We start from the raw sequence: 15,159 nt of genomic DNA on the forward strand, positions 1-15,159 counted from the left end.
TCCCTTTCTTGACTGGTTAGTAATCAAAATATGACTTTTCTGAACAAATTGTCTTGTCTTTAATTATATTTATTTTAGATGTTTTCTTATTTTTGTATGTACTTTAATAGAAGAAAAACTACATAATGTGTACATGCCTCACAAGATGATGTCGTACCTAAATGGTTGCGATTATATTCCTCTTTCTGAATAAATTTATATACAAATCTTAAACTCATAGAAGATGTTACGAGAGATATAGTACGGTGCATATATACTTTTGGTAGATATTGGTTTAAATTAAAATAAGGGAAGTGTTATTGGCACTCAAAAAATCTCATTTTACACTCCTCACAAGTGTATTTTTCTTTCCTAATATATAAAATTTGGAGTATAAAATGAGATTTTTGGAGTACTAATAATAATTCTCTAAAATAAAACATATTAGAAATGTGGAGTAGTTGTACTTTTATGCTATATTTATGCCTTTTTGTAAGACAAGAAGAGCCACATAAACCTAGGGGGGTCACTAACATCAAACTTCACCATCATTGATCCCAAACGAACAATATATGGTGATATTTATGTCTTCTTATAATGATTTTGAACCCTTCCTCATTTTCCAATAATAATAAATTTAGAAAAATAATAATAATTGCATGTTTTATACACATAAATGGTCACACACATCCATCATCATATTTCTTTATTCAAATTCTCATTTTTTTAAAAAAATTTTAATGATCAATCAAGTGAGAGTAATTCAAGAACCATCATAACAAACTAGTTTCTTGCCACATGCTTACGCGTGCGACAATTTGCTATTTTATTTTATTTTATTATTTTTTTAAAAACTAAATTTATATGTTAAAAGAATAAATAAAACTACTATTTGCTCTTTTGCATACACATACAGATACACTCACATACATACTCCTCTACATGAGGTAGTTTTATTTTAAATTTTCCATTTTTTTTTCCTTTTTAATTAACCTGTATTCTTTAAAAAGTGAAAAAGGAGCACTTTAGATATTTTCAAAACTTCATTTCTGCCTTCTCTCTGTATATGTATATGTATATGTATATGTATATATATGCATACTAGCCTTTTGCTACGGGCTAAGTTAACGCGTGTGACAATCCGGGATGTGACATTTCATTTATAGAATTTTTAACGTACGTTTACTAATTGAGTGTACTCATTTTAAATTCTAATTAGAGAAGGACATTCGTGGTATATTGAAACCTTCACTATTTTAGTTTGTCGGCTTTATATATACTAACAACATAAAGAAAATACCTACACAAAAACATGAGTAAAAAAATTGGGGTAATTGCATCTAATTAATTATTGAACAGATCAAAACTAAATATTGACAACATAATAATTAAGATGACTACACAATAATTGTACATTGACAAGATAAAAAGAATCAGCAATTTTTTTTTAGTGGTATTTAACAGTATGCAATACGAACAATGAACAGATAGGTTGTTTATTATTATTATTTTTTTTTTGAACAAATGATATTATTTACGCTAAGGAGATGGGGTGGGCTTAGCCTCACAATGAGTTAGCAATAATATGGTTCAAATTCGCATTTGGCGAGAATTGAACTTAAAACCTTTTACTTACAAGTGAAGAGGAATACCACTAAATCATAGTACGAAGTGGCATAAACTGATAAAATTAAGAACAAAAAATTTAGTAACTACATAAATTAGATAATTTAAAAAAAATTAACCGCTAAAATACCTACCATTGAAGCTGGACTCACAATTTTAGAAATTGAAGTTTGAAAAATCATGGTTTTGAGAGAGACGTACTCAAAATGCTATTATTTCAAAAGTGGGATTCTCTGTAAACTCTTCATCATCTCATATTTTTATCAAAATTTTTATATCAACATTATAAAATATTGTGCCATCGAACCTTATCATTTTTCTCTTCTTACAAAATTTGTTAATTTTTTTTTTTTGTGTCGAAACAAAATTTGTTAATTTCGCTCGCCTCCATTTGTACTTTTGCCGTTTTGCTTCCCCCCCCCCCCCCCCTCTCTCCATCAGCAGTCCAAAAAAGCCAACGAGCCGATTAATTTTGCTCACGCAGCTTATTATTGTTTTTGACCCTCATTTTCTGACTCTCGATCTTCACGGCCTTTGCTCCCTCCTCCCTCATCGATCTCTCAAAAAAAAAGAAAAAAAAAAAACTAGGGTTTCGACTTTCGAGCTCCGGACCCACCGACCTCCCCCACCTGCTCCCCAAAACCTCCACCTCCTCCGCGACGGCCTAGATACTTTGCTACTGCTTCTCCCTCTGCTGCTGCTGCCGCCGCCTCGAGGGTTTACAGATCTAAGCCAGCTCTCACTTCCCAGCTCAGCTTTCTCTCTCTTCACCATGTTTTGGAAGCTCACTTCTGCCGCCTCTCCTGTAACTCTCTCTCTTTCCCAATCTCTTTAATTTCGAAACCTAATTTCAGCTGCTTCTTGTCGAAATTGACTGGTGTGGTGTTCTGTTTGATCAATTTGCTAATTCAGAAGTTTAACTGGTGTGGAGTTTTTAATTGCTATTAATTTGGTTTAATTGGGTTTTATTGCAAACTGGTTTAGACTGATTGGACGTAGCTGTGTTAGTTTCCCAAATTGAATGGAACGTAGATTTTTAGTAAGCTGTATTTTCTCGGGTTGGATTTACTTTTTAAGAGCGGTATTTTATTAATGCGATTGAGATTAAAGTTGGGTAGCTCCATTTTTGTAATTCCGGGATATGCGATTACCGCCTGTATTTGCCGGGGTTTGGATAAGTGGGGACTTTGATTATTAAGATTGTGATTGAAGTGGGGGAGCTCAAATTTTGTAATTTTGTGATTATCGTCTGTTTGGTTGCTGAGAAACCTATGGAAGTAGTGGGACAGAACTACTTTTGAAGTTCATGCTTTCTGCTTAATGGGGTTTAAGATTTGGAGGCTGCACTCTTTAGCTGCATCTAGTTCCCGTGTGCTGCCTTTTCTTTGTCCAGCTATAAACCATGAGTAACAATGTTTGACTGCTGTAGTTTTAAGTAGGATTCTTTTCTTAGGACCGCAACGCTTCTATTTTTATGACATCTGATTTGTTCGTTTTTCTTGTGTATTTTCTACCGTACAGGTGGAGACAGTGCTAGACAAGGAAAATTTTACATTAGAGGAGCTTCTGGATGAAGAAGAGATTATCCAAGAATGCAAAGCCTTAAACACTCGTCTCATTAATTTGTAATGTCTCATTGATGTTCTCTTTACGGATTGTACTGCTACTGATATTATCAAAGTTCCCTCCTGTATATATATTAAGCTCAATACCAGAATTTGTTGTCTTTCCTTACAGTTTTTGGGATTTTTTGGAGGAATTATACGTTGATGAAATCTTCTATAATAGGGAACTTGATTGTGGATGAATAATTGATACCCTTGTGTAAGTTTATGTTTTCAGTTTACGGGATAGAGCCCAGGTGGAGCAATTATTGCGTTATATTGTTGAAGAACCTCCTGAGGATGCTGAAAGCAAACGAGCCTTCAAGTATTATTTCATCTTGACAAAGCATACTTTTGACAATGTTTATATATTTCTCTCCAAAATGTTTGAGATTTTTATCTTTGGAGTTTTGCTTTTGATTATTTGAGTAATTGTTTTTTTCTCATGATCTTTAGGTTCCCCTTCATTGCTTGTGAGGTTTTTACTTGTGAAATTGATGTTATCTTAAAGACTTTGGTGGATGAAGAGGAGGTATTCATGATCAAATCTTAATCTTGAATAAGGAATTTGATGTATAAAATCTTGTCTAGTTTTGACATATACTTATTTTGTGATTGCAGCTAATGAACTTACTTTTCTCTTTCTTGGAACCAAATCGTCCTCATAGTGCCCCGTTGGCTGGGTATTTTGGCAAGGTAACTTTTGAGATATTTACAGTTTGTCCTACTTTATCTGGTCTCAAAACATGGTACTTGACAAATTTTGTGGGAACTTTAGGTTGTTGTATGCCTGATGATACGGAAGACAGCCCCACTTATGAACTATGTTCAAGTAAGTAATTCTGTTAGTTTATCTTTATATTTTCAAACTTCTGCAATTTGGTTTTCTTCATTGCATTAATTTGGGACCAGTACTTTGCACTGTATTGGACCTTTTGCCTCTTTGCATTGCCAGCAATAGCATCCATATCACTCATTTGTCTAATTGCAATGCTTGCTCTTCCAAGTCAAGATGCCATGGTTCTGGAAACAAAGTTTTGTGGGAACTGTTTTAGCTGTGAAATATGGGTGGTATCCTGAAATCCATCTTTTGTTTGTCTGTGTATATGTTTTTGATTTACAATCCTTGGTGTCTACAGGCCCATGAGGATGTTTTCCGTCAGCTAGTTGATTTGATAGGAATTACGTCCATCATGGAGGTATTCAAGACTTAGAATCGAGTTCAAAGTTTTTGGTTTTTTTCATGTAATATCCTCTTTGAAACTCAATATGAGGTGTTCTCGTGGCACAGGTTTTGGTTCGACTTGTTGGTGTGGACGACCATGTGTATCCCAATTTTATTGATGTGATGCAATGGTTAGCTGAAAGTAATCTGCTTGAAATGATCGTAGATAAGTTGAGCCCAACTGTAAGTGGAATATTACATTCTTGTTGATCAGTAGAATTTTATCTTTCCTTATCTACTTATTTATGAAACATATCCCTAGTTACTACTTAATTATGGATACAATTTGTTTCTTTAGTCATTATGGTAACAATGTCTTCCTCAATTTGTGATGCCTTTAGTAGAGAGTCATATATGTTGACAACATAACCTAATGGATATCTGTTTATGTCCACTTTAGTAGAGTCATATATGTTAACAATGTCTTACTTGAATGCTCATATGTCCTGTGTATGTCCACTTTTGACGTGGATTTCGTCTGTGTACTGTTTTAGTAGTTACATAAAGGTGCTGCTCCTTAGATCCAGGAAACACAAAGAATCAAAAGTGTTGCATACTTTGTCACCTTAACTTTATGCCTTTGGCCTTTCTAGTTGGAGTTCTATATGATTTTATTGTTTTTGGTAGGATTTAATAACAAAAGAGAGACTACTGGAATTGAACTTAAAATTTTAATTGGAGAAAACACTAAATGGTAACATACATTTTTCATGAGCTTAAGAAGTTTGGAATAAATGTTAAATAACTTAGCTTTAGAGCTGCCCTGGTGCATCTTCTATGTCTATCTAACATCGTTCTTTTTTACTTTGGACCAGAATCCTCCTGAAGTTCATGCTAATGCAGCCGAAACACTTTCTGCTATAACTCGAAATGCTCCATCGGCCCTAGCCAACAAACTTTCTAGCCCAAGGTTTGTGATCAGAACACTTTTTTGGTTGGCTTTGAGTATTTATTACGTTTTAGTACATGTTATGTGGATTGGTTTTCAGTTTTCTTAAATACTTTTATGCAGTTTTGTTACAAGGATATTTGGTCACGCATTGGAAGATTCACATTCAAAGTCTGGTCTTGTACACTCGCTTTCTGTCTGCATCTCTTTGTTGGATCCGAAAAGATCAGCAGTTTCTTCTCCCTTGTTCCATTCTTTTCGGGGCCAACATATGTATGAGTCTCCAATCCCTGTTAATCCAGATACCGTCAGTGCAATGCTGCCAAAACTTGGTGAGTGCAAATACTGATGCCTTAATTTTGTCCAAAAATTGCAAAATTGCGTTTTTTTTAGCTTCCTTGCACGTGTAATTCTGCTGGTGTTTTTTTTTTCCGCTGATTAGTATTCTGCTGTTGTTACATCATTGTTTAGTTTTTCAGTTGCAGTTTTCAACAATAAATTTTGAATCTTCACTCTGCTATTAAATTTTTAATATAACTTTGACCTTTTGTTGCTACATGAAAGTAGAAGGGAGTATCTTGGGGTAAAGAATATTGAACCTCACAGTGGCTTTGAAATATGACAAGGCTTTGGGTTATGAACAAGGCTCATATCATAGGGGAAAAAATATTGCCACGTTGGGACTGCCATTAGAATATGCCTCATATTTGTACACAACCCAAGGGCTATTAGGATTTGTTAATACAGTGATACTTTTACCATGTCATGGGTGCAATTTTTTTTCGTTATAGCTGCCTGAAAGGAAAAGAACTGTTTGTTCATTGCGATTTTAAGATTCAAAGTGGTTGTCCAGGTGACTTGCTTGTGCTTTTGAATGTGTCATGGGATGAGAAAACATTGCCGACAACATACGGAGAGTTGAGGCCTCCACTTGGAAAGCATCGTTTAAAGGTTGGTTTTTCTTATGACATCTACAGGAGTTGAGTAGTATCTGGCTGTTTTGTCTACTAAATTGTTGACTGATTTTTAAATTCAGTACTGTGCTGGCAGAATTATTAATCGATAAGAAATTAAGTGTCAAATGAATTTTCCACCCTAATTTACAGAAAGAATTATTAATAATTATTGGAATAATGTAACTGTCAATTTCCCAATTCTCAACTGTTGTGCAATTTATTTCAGATTGTGGAGTTCATTGCTGTTCTACTGAGATCCGGCAATGAAGAGGCAGAAAAGGAATTGGTTAGCTCAGGAACCATCCAACGGGTCATTGATCTTTTCTTTGAGTAAGCTGTTGCTTCAATTTTTAATTTTGAAATAGTGTATGTCCTGAGTATTGGTTAAAAAGGGACACTTTCTTCTCTTTGTTGTAGTGAATGATGTACTTGTTACTAGATACCTAATGTGTTTATTTAATTAATGCAGGTACCCTTACAATAATTCCTTGCATCATCATGTAGATAGTATAATATCGTCATGTTTGGAAAGCAAGAGTGATGCCATTATTGACCATCTTCTTCGAGAGTGTGATTTAATTGGAAAGTTCCTTCAAACGGATAAAAATCCCATTCTATCTGGTGATGCTAATAAGGTAGAGAAGGGGATATCTTGGCTACTCTAATTGTGCACTGTTGTAGAAAAACATTAAATGCTCAACATTCTTGATTTGTTTATAATGCCTCTAGTTCCTTTGCTGGATGAGGTGTATTATAAAAGTGAGAGCATGGTTATACTTGAGTGGAGTTTTAGATTTTTGCAGTGCTTGTAACCATATATCAATGACTACCTCTAGTTGTTTGTTGATTTTATTTCAAGCTCTGATAATGAATTTTTCTTAATGTAGCCAACGGTACCTACTACTGGAAAATCAGCACCACGAGCAGGAAACCTCGGGCACATCACAAGAATTTCTAATAAGCTCATTCAGTTGGGAAACAGCCAAAGCCGTGTTCAGGCATGCCTTCAGGTAGGTTGCAGGTCTGAACCTTGGTTTACTACAAGAAGCATACATATTTGGATCGTGGCATTTTTCTCATTTGTGATTTTGATGGTGATCGAACTTAATTGTAACTTTTATTGTCAACTGACTCTCTCTGAAGCAATTCAACCATATTTCATGTCATATCTTTGCTCTAAAGTCTGCGTATATATTATCAACTCAAATTTATTGCCCTTTACCTCTCTTTATTGGTAAGATTATGATGATATCATCACATTTTGGGATACTTGAGTGGGTGTTAGTGGTTTTGACAGCTAGTTTTATTTTTAGTGTTTTTCCTTATAAAACTTTGCTTGGCTTGTTTTTCTAGGAAAATAGCGACTGGAATGGGTGGCAAACAACAGTTTTGCAGGAGCGCAATGCAGTTGAAAATGTTTATCGATGGGCTTGCGGGTATGCTGTCGTTCCATTTATCTGCTTTGCAATGTATATTCTTCAAATATATTAGGGACCATACTGTATACATTACCATATTTTCCATACAACTGACACATTTGCTCAAGCATTAATATCCGTTTTTACATTTTTTGTTTCACTTTATATTTTCTTCTCACTCACTCAGTCGTAAAGAAAAAAAATACACCATGAATTCATAATGTCAACTTTTACTATTTCTCTGTTAGTTTAGATGGATTCTAATGCTTTTAATTTTTGTATGTGAATTCCATATAAATCAATTTATTGCCACAATTTCTTATAAAAAATCGCTATTTGATATGAATTTCAATATCGTCATCGATATATCCTTATTTATGAACTTAAGTATGGCATTTCATATCTACTATGTAGTCCTTGATTTTATTTTCTGTTATTCTATGATATATTCATGGTACACAGTGCTTATAGTTGTTGAGCTTTATTAAAATGATCAATGAGTTAACCCTGCTGTACATCAGCCTTATATTTTTGGATCTCAACGTCAACTTCACTTACGTTTCTCCTTGTTACGCACAGTCGCCCAACTGCTTTGCAAGATCGGACAAGGGATAGTGACGAGGATGACATGAATGACAGAGATTATGATGTAGCAGCTCTAGCAAATAATCTAAGCCAGGCTTTTAGATACAAAATATATGGGAATGAGGATGCAGGAGAGGTATCTAGCTATGTCCTCCCCTTTTATTATTCCTCCATTTTTCTTTTTGTTGGGCTAATGGTTTGGGTTTTCTGCATTTCAGGACCAAGGAGCTCTTGATCGAGATGATGAGGTAATAAATTTTGTTTCTTCCACTGATGTTTTTTAAGTTGATATATAGTACTTGATGGTAACTATTCTTATCTAAGCATGAGTAAGCTCTGTAAAAAGGTCGGAAGTAGAAAAAAGATAACCCATGTAAACCCATGTAAGCATTTTTAATATCTTATTTTTTGGGGTTTAATCAATGTTTTAAAAGGCTCGCCTCAGGGCGTGCCTAGGCGCCCTGTGAGGCTGGGCTTGAGGGTTGACGCCTCTGTTTTGGGGGAGTGGGCGGAAGGCGTCGCCGGAGCCGCCTAGGTGCACCTCGGGATTGTTTTTTTTTTTTTTTTTTTTTTTTTTTGTAAATACTCCCAAACCCAAATTTTGGGTAGGGTTTTAACTACCTCATACCTCATACCTCTTCCTTGCACTATCATCTCTCTGACTTGTTTTCTGATTTTTATTTTTTATATAAAGGATGTGTGCCGTCTACATGCATTGTTATATGTGTGCTCATTGTGCTTTTCATCCTCTATTTTATATATATAATATATGTATATATATGTGTGTATATGTATTTATAATATATATGTGTGCTCAGGGTGATTATTGATTAATAATCTTTTTTTTTTTAATATAATATATGTGTATGCTCAGTGTATATATTAAAAAATTTTGGTCTCGTGAGGCTTCGCCTCACGCCTCACACCTAGGCTGGGCTATCCCTCGGACTCCTCGCCCACGCTTCACGCTTTTAATACATTGGGTTTAATTACATTCTGAATGAGGGGGTTTGATTTATAAATGCAGGATGTCTACTTTGATGATGAATCTGCTGAAGTGGTCATATCATCCTTGCGTCTTGGTGATGACCAAGGAAGGTGAGTTTGTAACCTTTTGTTTATTTACTGCTGTTTGTATGAAGAAAAATTAACTTTGAAATTTGGGTTTAGTGGAGAAATATTGCTTCGGAAGGGGTTGCAAATTTACATCAGATTCGTTTTGGTTTATAAATTTGTCAATTTTTCATATTCTCTTTTGTGTGTTCCTTGTCATTGTTATCTTCTGAACATCATCCGTGGTGATAGGTCTGCTAGTTCTACTGTATTTGAAAAGGTGGGCTAGAAAATTAAGTATCCTATAAAGTGTCAATTCAAGACAATATGATTGAAATGAAACAATAATCAACAAGGCTTGATAGGCTTGATGGTTCGCATGCAATCCTCCTGTGCAACAAACTAGCAGTTAGAACTGGTCTATAATAAGGTGCAACATTTTCGGAGACACTATATAGCGACTAGAAGCTTGACTTGTAGACCTAAAATACCAAAATATTGCAAGAAAAAAGAAGGAGATTTTATTGTATTCTCATATCTTCCATTGTTCCAAGGTGGAGTATCGCATAAGGCATCATATATGTCGTTGCAATGGATTAAATATGTTTAACTAATTGCTTCATGAGGCTGGCAATTGATGTCTAAGAATTCTCTCTAGTTGTAATGTCATATGTATAAAAATTCAAACAATATCTTATACATAACATATATTGTATATGTTCTTGTGATGTACGAACTACGTAACTTATTGCTCCACAAGGTTGAAAATTGTTGGTCATAAATTTTATATCTGGTTGTGGTGCAAAAGTGCTTGATATTGAAGTGCCAAGTGTATGAGGGCTTAAAATTGGCTCAGGTGTTGTGTATTACAAGCTTCACCATAGAATATGTTTAATGTGGATACTGAATGGTTTTAATCCTGAATGCAGCAGTTTATTCACAAATTCCAACTGGTTTGCATTCCAAGATGATAGAACCGGTGGTGAATCTGTGGGCACATCACTGTCAGAGATGGAAGAAGTAAACTTGAACTGCACTGGTGGTAACAGCAGTAGTGATGATGAGGTTGTGGTAGGGGAGGATGATAAGTTGGCCGGGAGTAAAGAGGCTGTCAATGGCACGTCCAGTTCCAACAGAAACCTTATGAATGGATTTAGCAACAGTGGTAACATGAACCCAGATGGCGAGAAGACAAGTGCCTCCAGTGACATGGGGGGTTTCTTCAGATTTGAGACATCTGATAATGATGACATGTTTGGAGACAGGCCTTTGCCTGAATGGGTGGGATGGAGTGAATCATCAGATTTGCAAGTCGGCGGCGCAAGTGTAAATCCATTTGAGGATCATAATGACGTAGTTGTCAATCCTTCAATGGCCGAGGTAGTGGCACCAGATGCTGGTGCTAGTTTGCACTCAAGTGGAGAATCTACACTTCCAAATGGCTCGCCTCCATCCTCCACTGCTTCTACTGCAGGGTCAGTGGGCAGTGGTGTGAGCCAGAGATCAGGTGCTGTCCCGTCACTGTTTGAAGAGGATGTTGAATTCGTGGGTGTGGAATTGGAAGGTACTGAGAAGGCTATGGAGCAGGCTCTTAAAGAGGGCATAGTAGGGGAGGCAGGGCCATTGAAGAAAAACATTATGCCGAAGGTACCAGAAAAAGAGAACCCTGATGACGGTGAGGCTGCAAACAAGGAGTTCAATGACACCAACTATTGGAGGGTTGATCAGGAAGTGACTGTTTTGGAGTGAATGGTGAATGGTGGGTTTATCCTTCGTAAGGCTGTTGAATTTGAAATTGGGTCTGGTAGCCAGGGGCCTCATTTTCGGTTGGCAGCGTGTCAGCGGCTTATGCAGCAGCAGTCATGTACAGTATATTTTTGTTTCGAAGGTAGGTTGTGTTATGGTTATTTTCTGTTTATTTATTGTTAACTCATTGTTTATTATTGAAAGGTTTGTTTCTCCCTGATAACGAGTATGGGAGTTTCCCAGATCCAAAATGTTTTCCGTATTTTCGTTTCTGGCTGGAATCATTGGTAATGTGGGATCTATATCATTGTGGCGTCCGGACTGATTTAAGTATAAATTGGTTAGGTATTGTTGTGATTCTATTCATATCTACTGCAGTTTTGATGGTCACTGCCTTGTCTTGCTCTTGATTGAATTTTTCTTATTAGCATGCAAAGTTATTCAGTGTGTTGATTGCCTTTTCGGTTTGGTTCGCTTCCACCAAACGTAATCGGTTTGGTTGCCATTTTACGCAGTGTTGAAACTCGAAGGATGGTGTGAAATCGCTCTCATTTGATTACTTTAGCGTCCTTTTATTTTTATTGGTACCGGTGAAATAACCGATATTGAACCAAACCAGGATTCCGTCATGCAATTAGCGTGAAATAAGGTGGTTAGCAGTGCCACTACTTGAAGGTGGTGAGCGAAAATGCAGCCAGCTCCTTGGAGCTGAGAACTTATTAGGGCAAGTCCACTCCAAAGGGGTAGGCCGGCTCACAACCTTCAAAATGGTCTGGCACCCACAAAAAGGGCTCCAGCCCAAGCCATCCCATAGGCCAGCCCAAAATGTGCTGAGCCAAGGTCCAGCCTATATGACATCATGCTAAAGTCACAGGCCATTTTAAACTTTTTTTGTGCCAGGGGCGTGCAAAACACGCGTGTTCCGACAAGAAAAAGTTGGTGGGGCCCGCATGTGCAGGCTCGACAGGTGCAAGGGTTCGGATGCCACGTGGCTCATTCTGGATTGTTGGATTTCCAACAGTAAAAAAATTTGACATTCAAATCCAACGCCTAGCCACGTGGCATGATATGGGCTGTTGGATTTGAATTCCTTTTCAAATCCAACAGTCTAGATTAATTATCTCAATAAAAATTGTTTAAAATTTCAGAAAAATAAAAAAAAAACAAAATTTCTTTCCATAAATACCTAACAATCATCTTCCACCTTACATCACATTTCAATATTTTCAACATTTTCAACCAAAATAGTACTTTCAGATAATGACACGTGACGTAACAAGATTGGTAAAAAAATCCTATCCGAAATTAAAACTATTTTTTTTAAGCATTTGGTCAATTTATTGTTCATAAGGTCTATTACTATTACTGAGTGGATTAAATAGGTTGAATGCCAACGTATTTTTTAGAAGTGGACTTGCTCTTAGAGAATAAACTGAGAGATTCTGACGCATGTAGGGAAACATGTTTATTTTTTTGTTTTTGCACGTATAATTCATTCATGACTTGGCTCTTCTTCCAATCCACCCTTTCACCATTTGACTTTTTGACTCTCGCGAATCACTCTCCTTTACTTTTATTACTACTCTAATTAAGTTGAGAAATCCTTCACTCTCTATTGAATTTTTATTTATTTATTTATTAGCAATATTTTGAGGAGGTATTATTATAAGTGATATTATTTTTCTCATTAAGTTCTAGTTTACTAAAGGGAGATTTAACAAAACATTCTCAATACTGTTTACTTTTAGCGAAAAACCACGTTTATACCTTTCTTTGGTACTATTTACTATACCTTTAAAAATAACTTTTCATTAAAAGAAGGTTTTTTTGAACTTTTCGTTAGTTTTCATTTTACTAAAAGGAAGACGAGAGACGATGATTGAAACCAAGACGCATTAGTTAACGAGAAACATTATATTCATCGGAACAATCCAACACTTTCTCACACTCCCTAATTAGCTATGAGCCTATGACTAATTAACCTTGAATTAATTAAATGAATTGGGACACTGAGTTTTAGGTGTACATATATAAGAGCGAACCAATGATATCGTTTTGAGTGAATCAGCAAGTAAAAACAGGAGGAGGCAAATAGCTCCTTCCTGTAGCATTGACAGAAAGTAATCATGTTTATACATTTCGGTACTGATTTGACTCTCACTAATTGTTCGGTTAGTTAACAATTAATTATTTAATCTGCTATCATTATCTTTTGTGAAAGAAAAACAAGAGGTGGAGGAGGAGGGAGTGGGTGGGTGGAGTCAAATCCCTAAATCCCTAAAATCCCAATCCCAACATCTCAAATCAATCCATTAGCCAAAAATGGGGGCCGGGGCCCGGGCATCAAAAAGGCGACACAAGTGTTGGACCGCACGTACCTGATGATGTCACTAACCCAATACTTAATTCTGCTTTGGGACCACTGCACGTGTGCGTTGCTGTGGGCTTGTGCATTTTTCCAGTTTTTTTATTTTTTATTTTTTGTACTTAATTTTGTTGGGATTAACAAAATAAAAAATAAAAAAGTGGTCTTAAAATTGAACCTGTGACTGCTGACTGAATATTGACAAGTGACCAGACCCAACTTACAGGCAGGCAGGCAGGCATGGCATGTTTCTGGGTTTTCAGATCCCAATGCCCCAGGTTATATCCCAACACAATACATGAATAGATAAATAAAAACTTTAACGAAAATTTTCTCATACTGTTTATTTTAATAAAAAATTATATTTTTATATTAAAAAGTTAATTATGATATTATTCATTTTACCCTTTATTTTGTAATTTTCGTTAAAACTCAAAATTTTTATGTCACTTTCATTAGTTTTCTTTAAATAAAATTGCATCGTTTATTTTTTAAGGATGTGCTATCCACACATCCCAAATTACTCCTCACACACCCCTTGTTAATTTATGTATGTTAATCTTCTTCAATTCATCCGATCCGACGACTGAAAATTAAGGTGTGTGAGAAGTAAAATGAGATGTGTGGATATCACACCCCATTTTTTATACTTAATTTTCCTTTTAAATTGTGAAATACCCAAAGCTAATCTCCGATTTTTCTTCAATAGTACGTATCACTCTAAGTGATCTGATGAATTAACGGTTAGACTTTTTTTTTTCCGAAAAAAATGATATTATCTACATTTAGGCGTGGAGAAGTGGGCTAAGGCTCACAATGAACTAGCAATAATATGGTTTAAATTCGTCTGTGATGAGAATCGAACATATGATCTCTTATGTACGAGTGAAGAGGAATATCACTATATCACAGTACTAAATGGCAAATTAATGGTTTAATTTGTATATAAGAATTTAATAAATTTTTACAACAATTAAATTGTGCATAAAACTCATACACTGACTCACTGAGTGATACGTACTATTGTAGCTATCTTATTTGTGCATAAATTAGAACTTAACATGTGTATAAACTTTTACTTTTGTGATTTGAATGAAATATTTATTTTTGTGTGAGATTGTGATTTACAACGAAGGAGCGCCATTCAGTCGAGGTTACCCTTGTACAATTCCTGCATTCCATTGCCGTGTGATCTACAGTGGCGGTCCTCGAGCTGATAAATGCGTTCAGTTTTTTCTTTCTACATTTTCTTTGTATCTGATTGTTATTCTTGCAAACAAGATATCAAATTCTAATTATTTTTTCAATTAGCTTCTTACCAAGCTCGTGTCAAAGTGATTTTTTATTCAATTTCATTTACGTAACATGTTGCTTACTCATTTCTTTCATTGGGAACGTTGGTCACTCTGGCAACGCATTATCAGGTTCAATTTTTACTATACCGGCCATATTCGATCGATAGTCGTTCGATTCGGTTACCAAACTGACTACACCCTTAATTAGATATACTTCAATATCACATCAACAAATGTTTACTAGAAAAAATACTTCACACAAAATACAGCAACTATAAAACCCACAAACAGAATAATTGGATTTATTTATTTATTTTTTTTTTTTATAAACAAAGGGATTTTGCACAAGTACCATCTGAACTTATAAGCATGTATGCCAATACCATCTGAACTTTTAATTTTTAATTTTTACCACCTA

General features: G+C 35.5%; 1 protein-coding gene across 2 annotated transcripts; it reads left to right on the top strand.

Moving 5' to 3' along the window:
• Nucleotides 1-1,770: 1,770 nt before the first annotated feature.
• LOC137741883 (uncharacterized) lies at nucleotides 1,771-11,471 on the top strand. 2 transcript variants are annotated; one of them, XM_068481584.2, is made up of 19 exons: nucleotides 1,771-2,410; nucleotides 3,127-3,230; nucleotides 3,448-3,534; nucleotides 3,666-3,741; nucleotides 3,831-3,905; nucleotides 3,988-4,041; nucleotides 4,349-4,408; nucleotides 4,501-4,617; nucleotides 5,250-5,344; nucleotides 5,447-5,655; nucleotides 6,177-6,274; nucleotides 6,506-6,609; nucleotides 6,749-6,914; nucleotides 7,167-7,289; nucleotides 7,633-7,715; nucleotides 8,277-8,418; nucleotides 8,501-8,530; nucleotides 9,310-9,380; nucleotides 10,265-11,471. In XM_068481584.2, exons 1-19 carry the CDS (start codon nucleotides 2,378-2,380, stop codon nucleotides 11,082-11,084), a joined length of 2,547 nt encoding a protein of 848 aa, XP_068337685.2. In that variant the 5' UTR covers nucleotides 1,771-2,377; the 3' UTR covers nucleotides 11,085-11,471. The 2 variants fall into 2 exon arrangements, with proteins under 2 accessions (XP_068337685.2, XP_068337686.2); XM_068481585.2 differs by having other exon boundaries at nucleotides 1,803-2,410; nucleotides 10,268-11,471.
• Nucleotides 11,472-15,159: the final 3,688 nt, after the last annotated feature.

The sequence above is a fragment of the Pyrus communis genome, chromosome 11 (assembly GCF_041283825.1).
Source record: "Pyrus communis isolate YQ-2024b chromosome 11, ASM4128382v1, whole genome shotgun sequence".
NCBI lineage: Eukaryota > Viridiplantae > Streptophyta > Magnoliopsida > Rosales > Rosaceae > Pyrus > Pyrus communis.

What these genes read in the sequence shown, in the direction of transcription:
- LOC137741883 (XM_068481584.2), top strand. Translation starts at nt 2,378, where the DNA reads ATGTTTTGGAAGCTCACTTCTGCCGCCTCTCCT. An exon ending in CTTTGGTGGATGAAGAGGAG is followed by an intron (nt 3,742 to 3,830) that starts GTATTCATGATC and finishes TTGTGATTGCAG; the next exon opens with CTAATGAACTTACTTTTCTC. An exon ending in GAATTACGTCCATCATGGAG is followed by an intron (nt 4,409 to 4,500) that starts GTATTCAAGACT and finishes CTCGTGGCACAG; the next exon opens with GTTTTGGTTCGACTTGTTGG.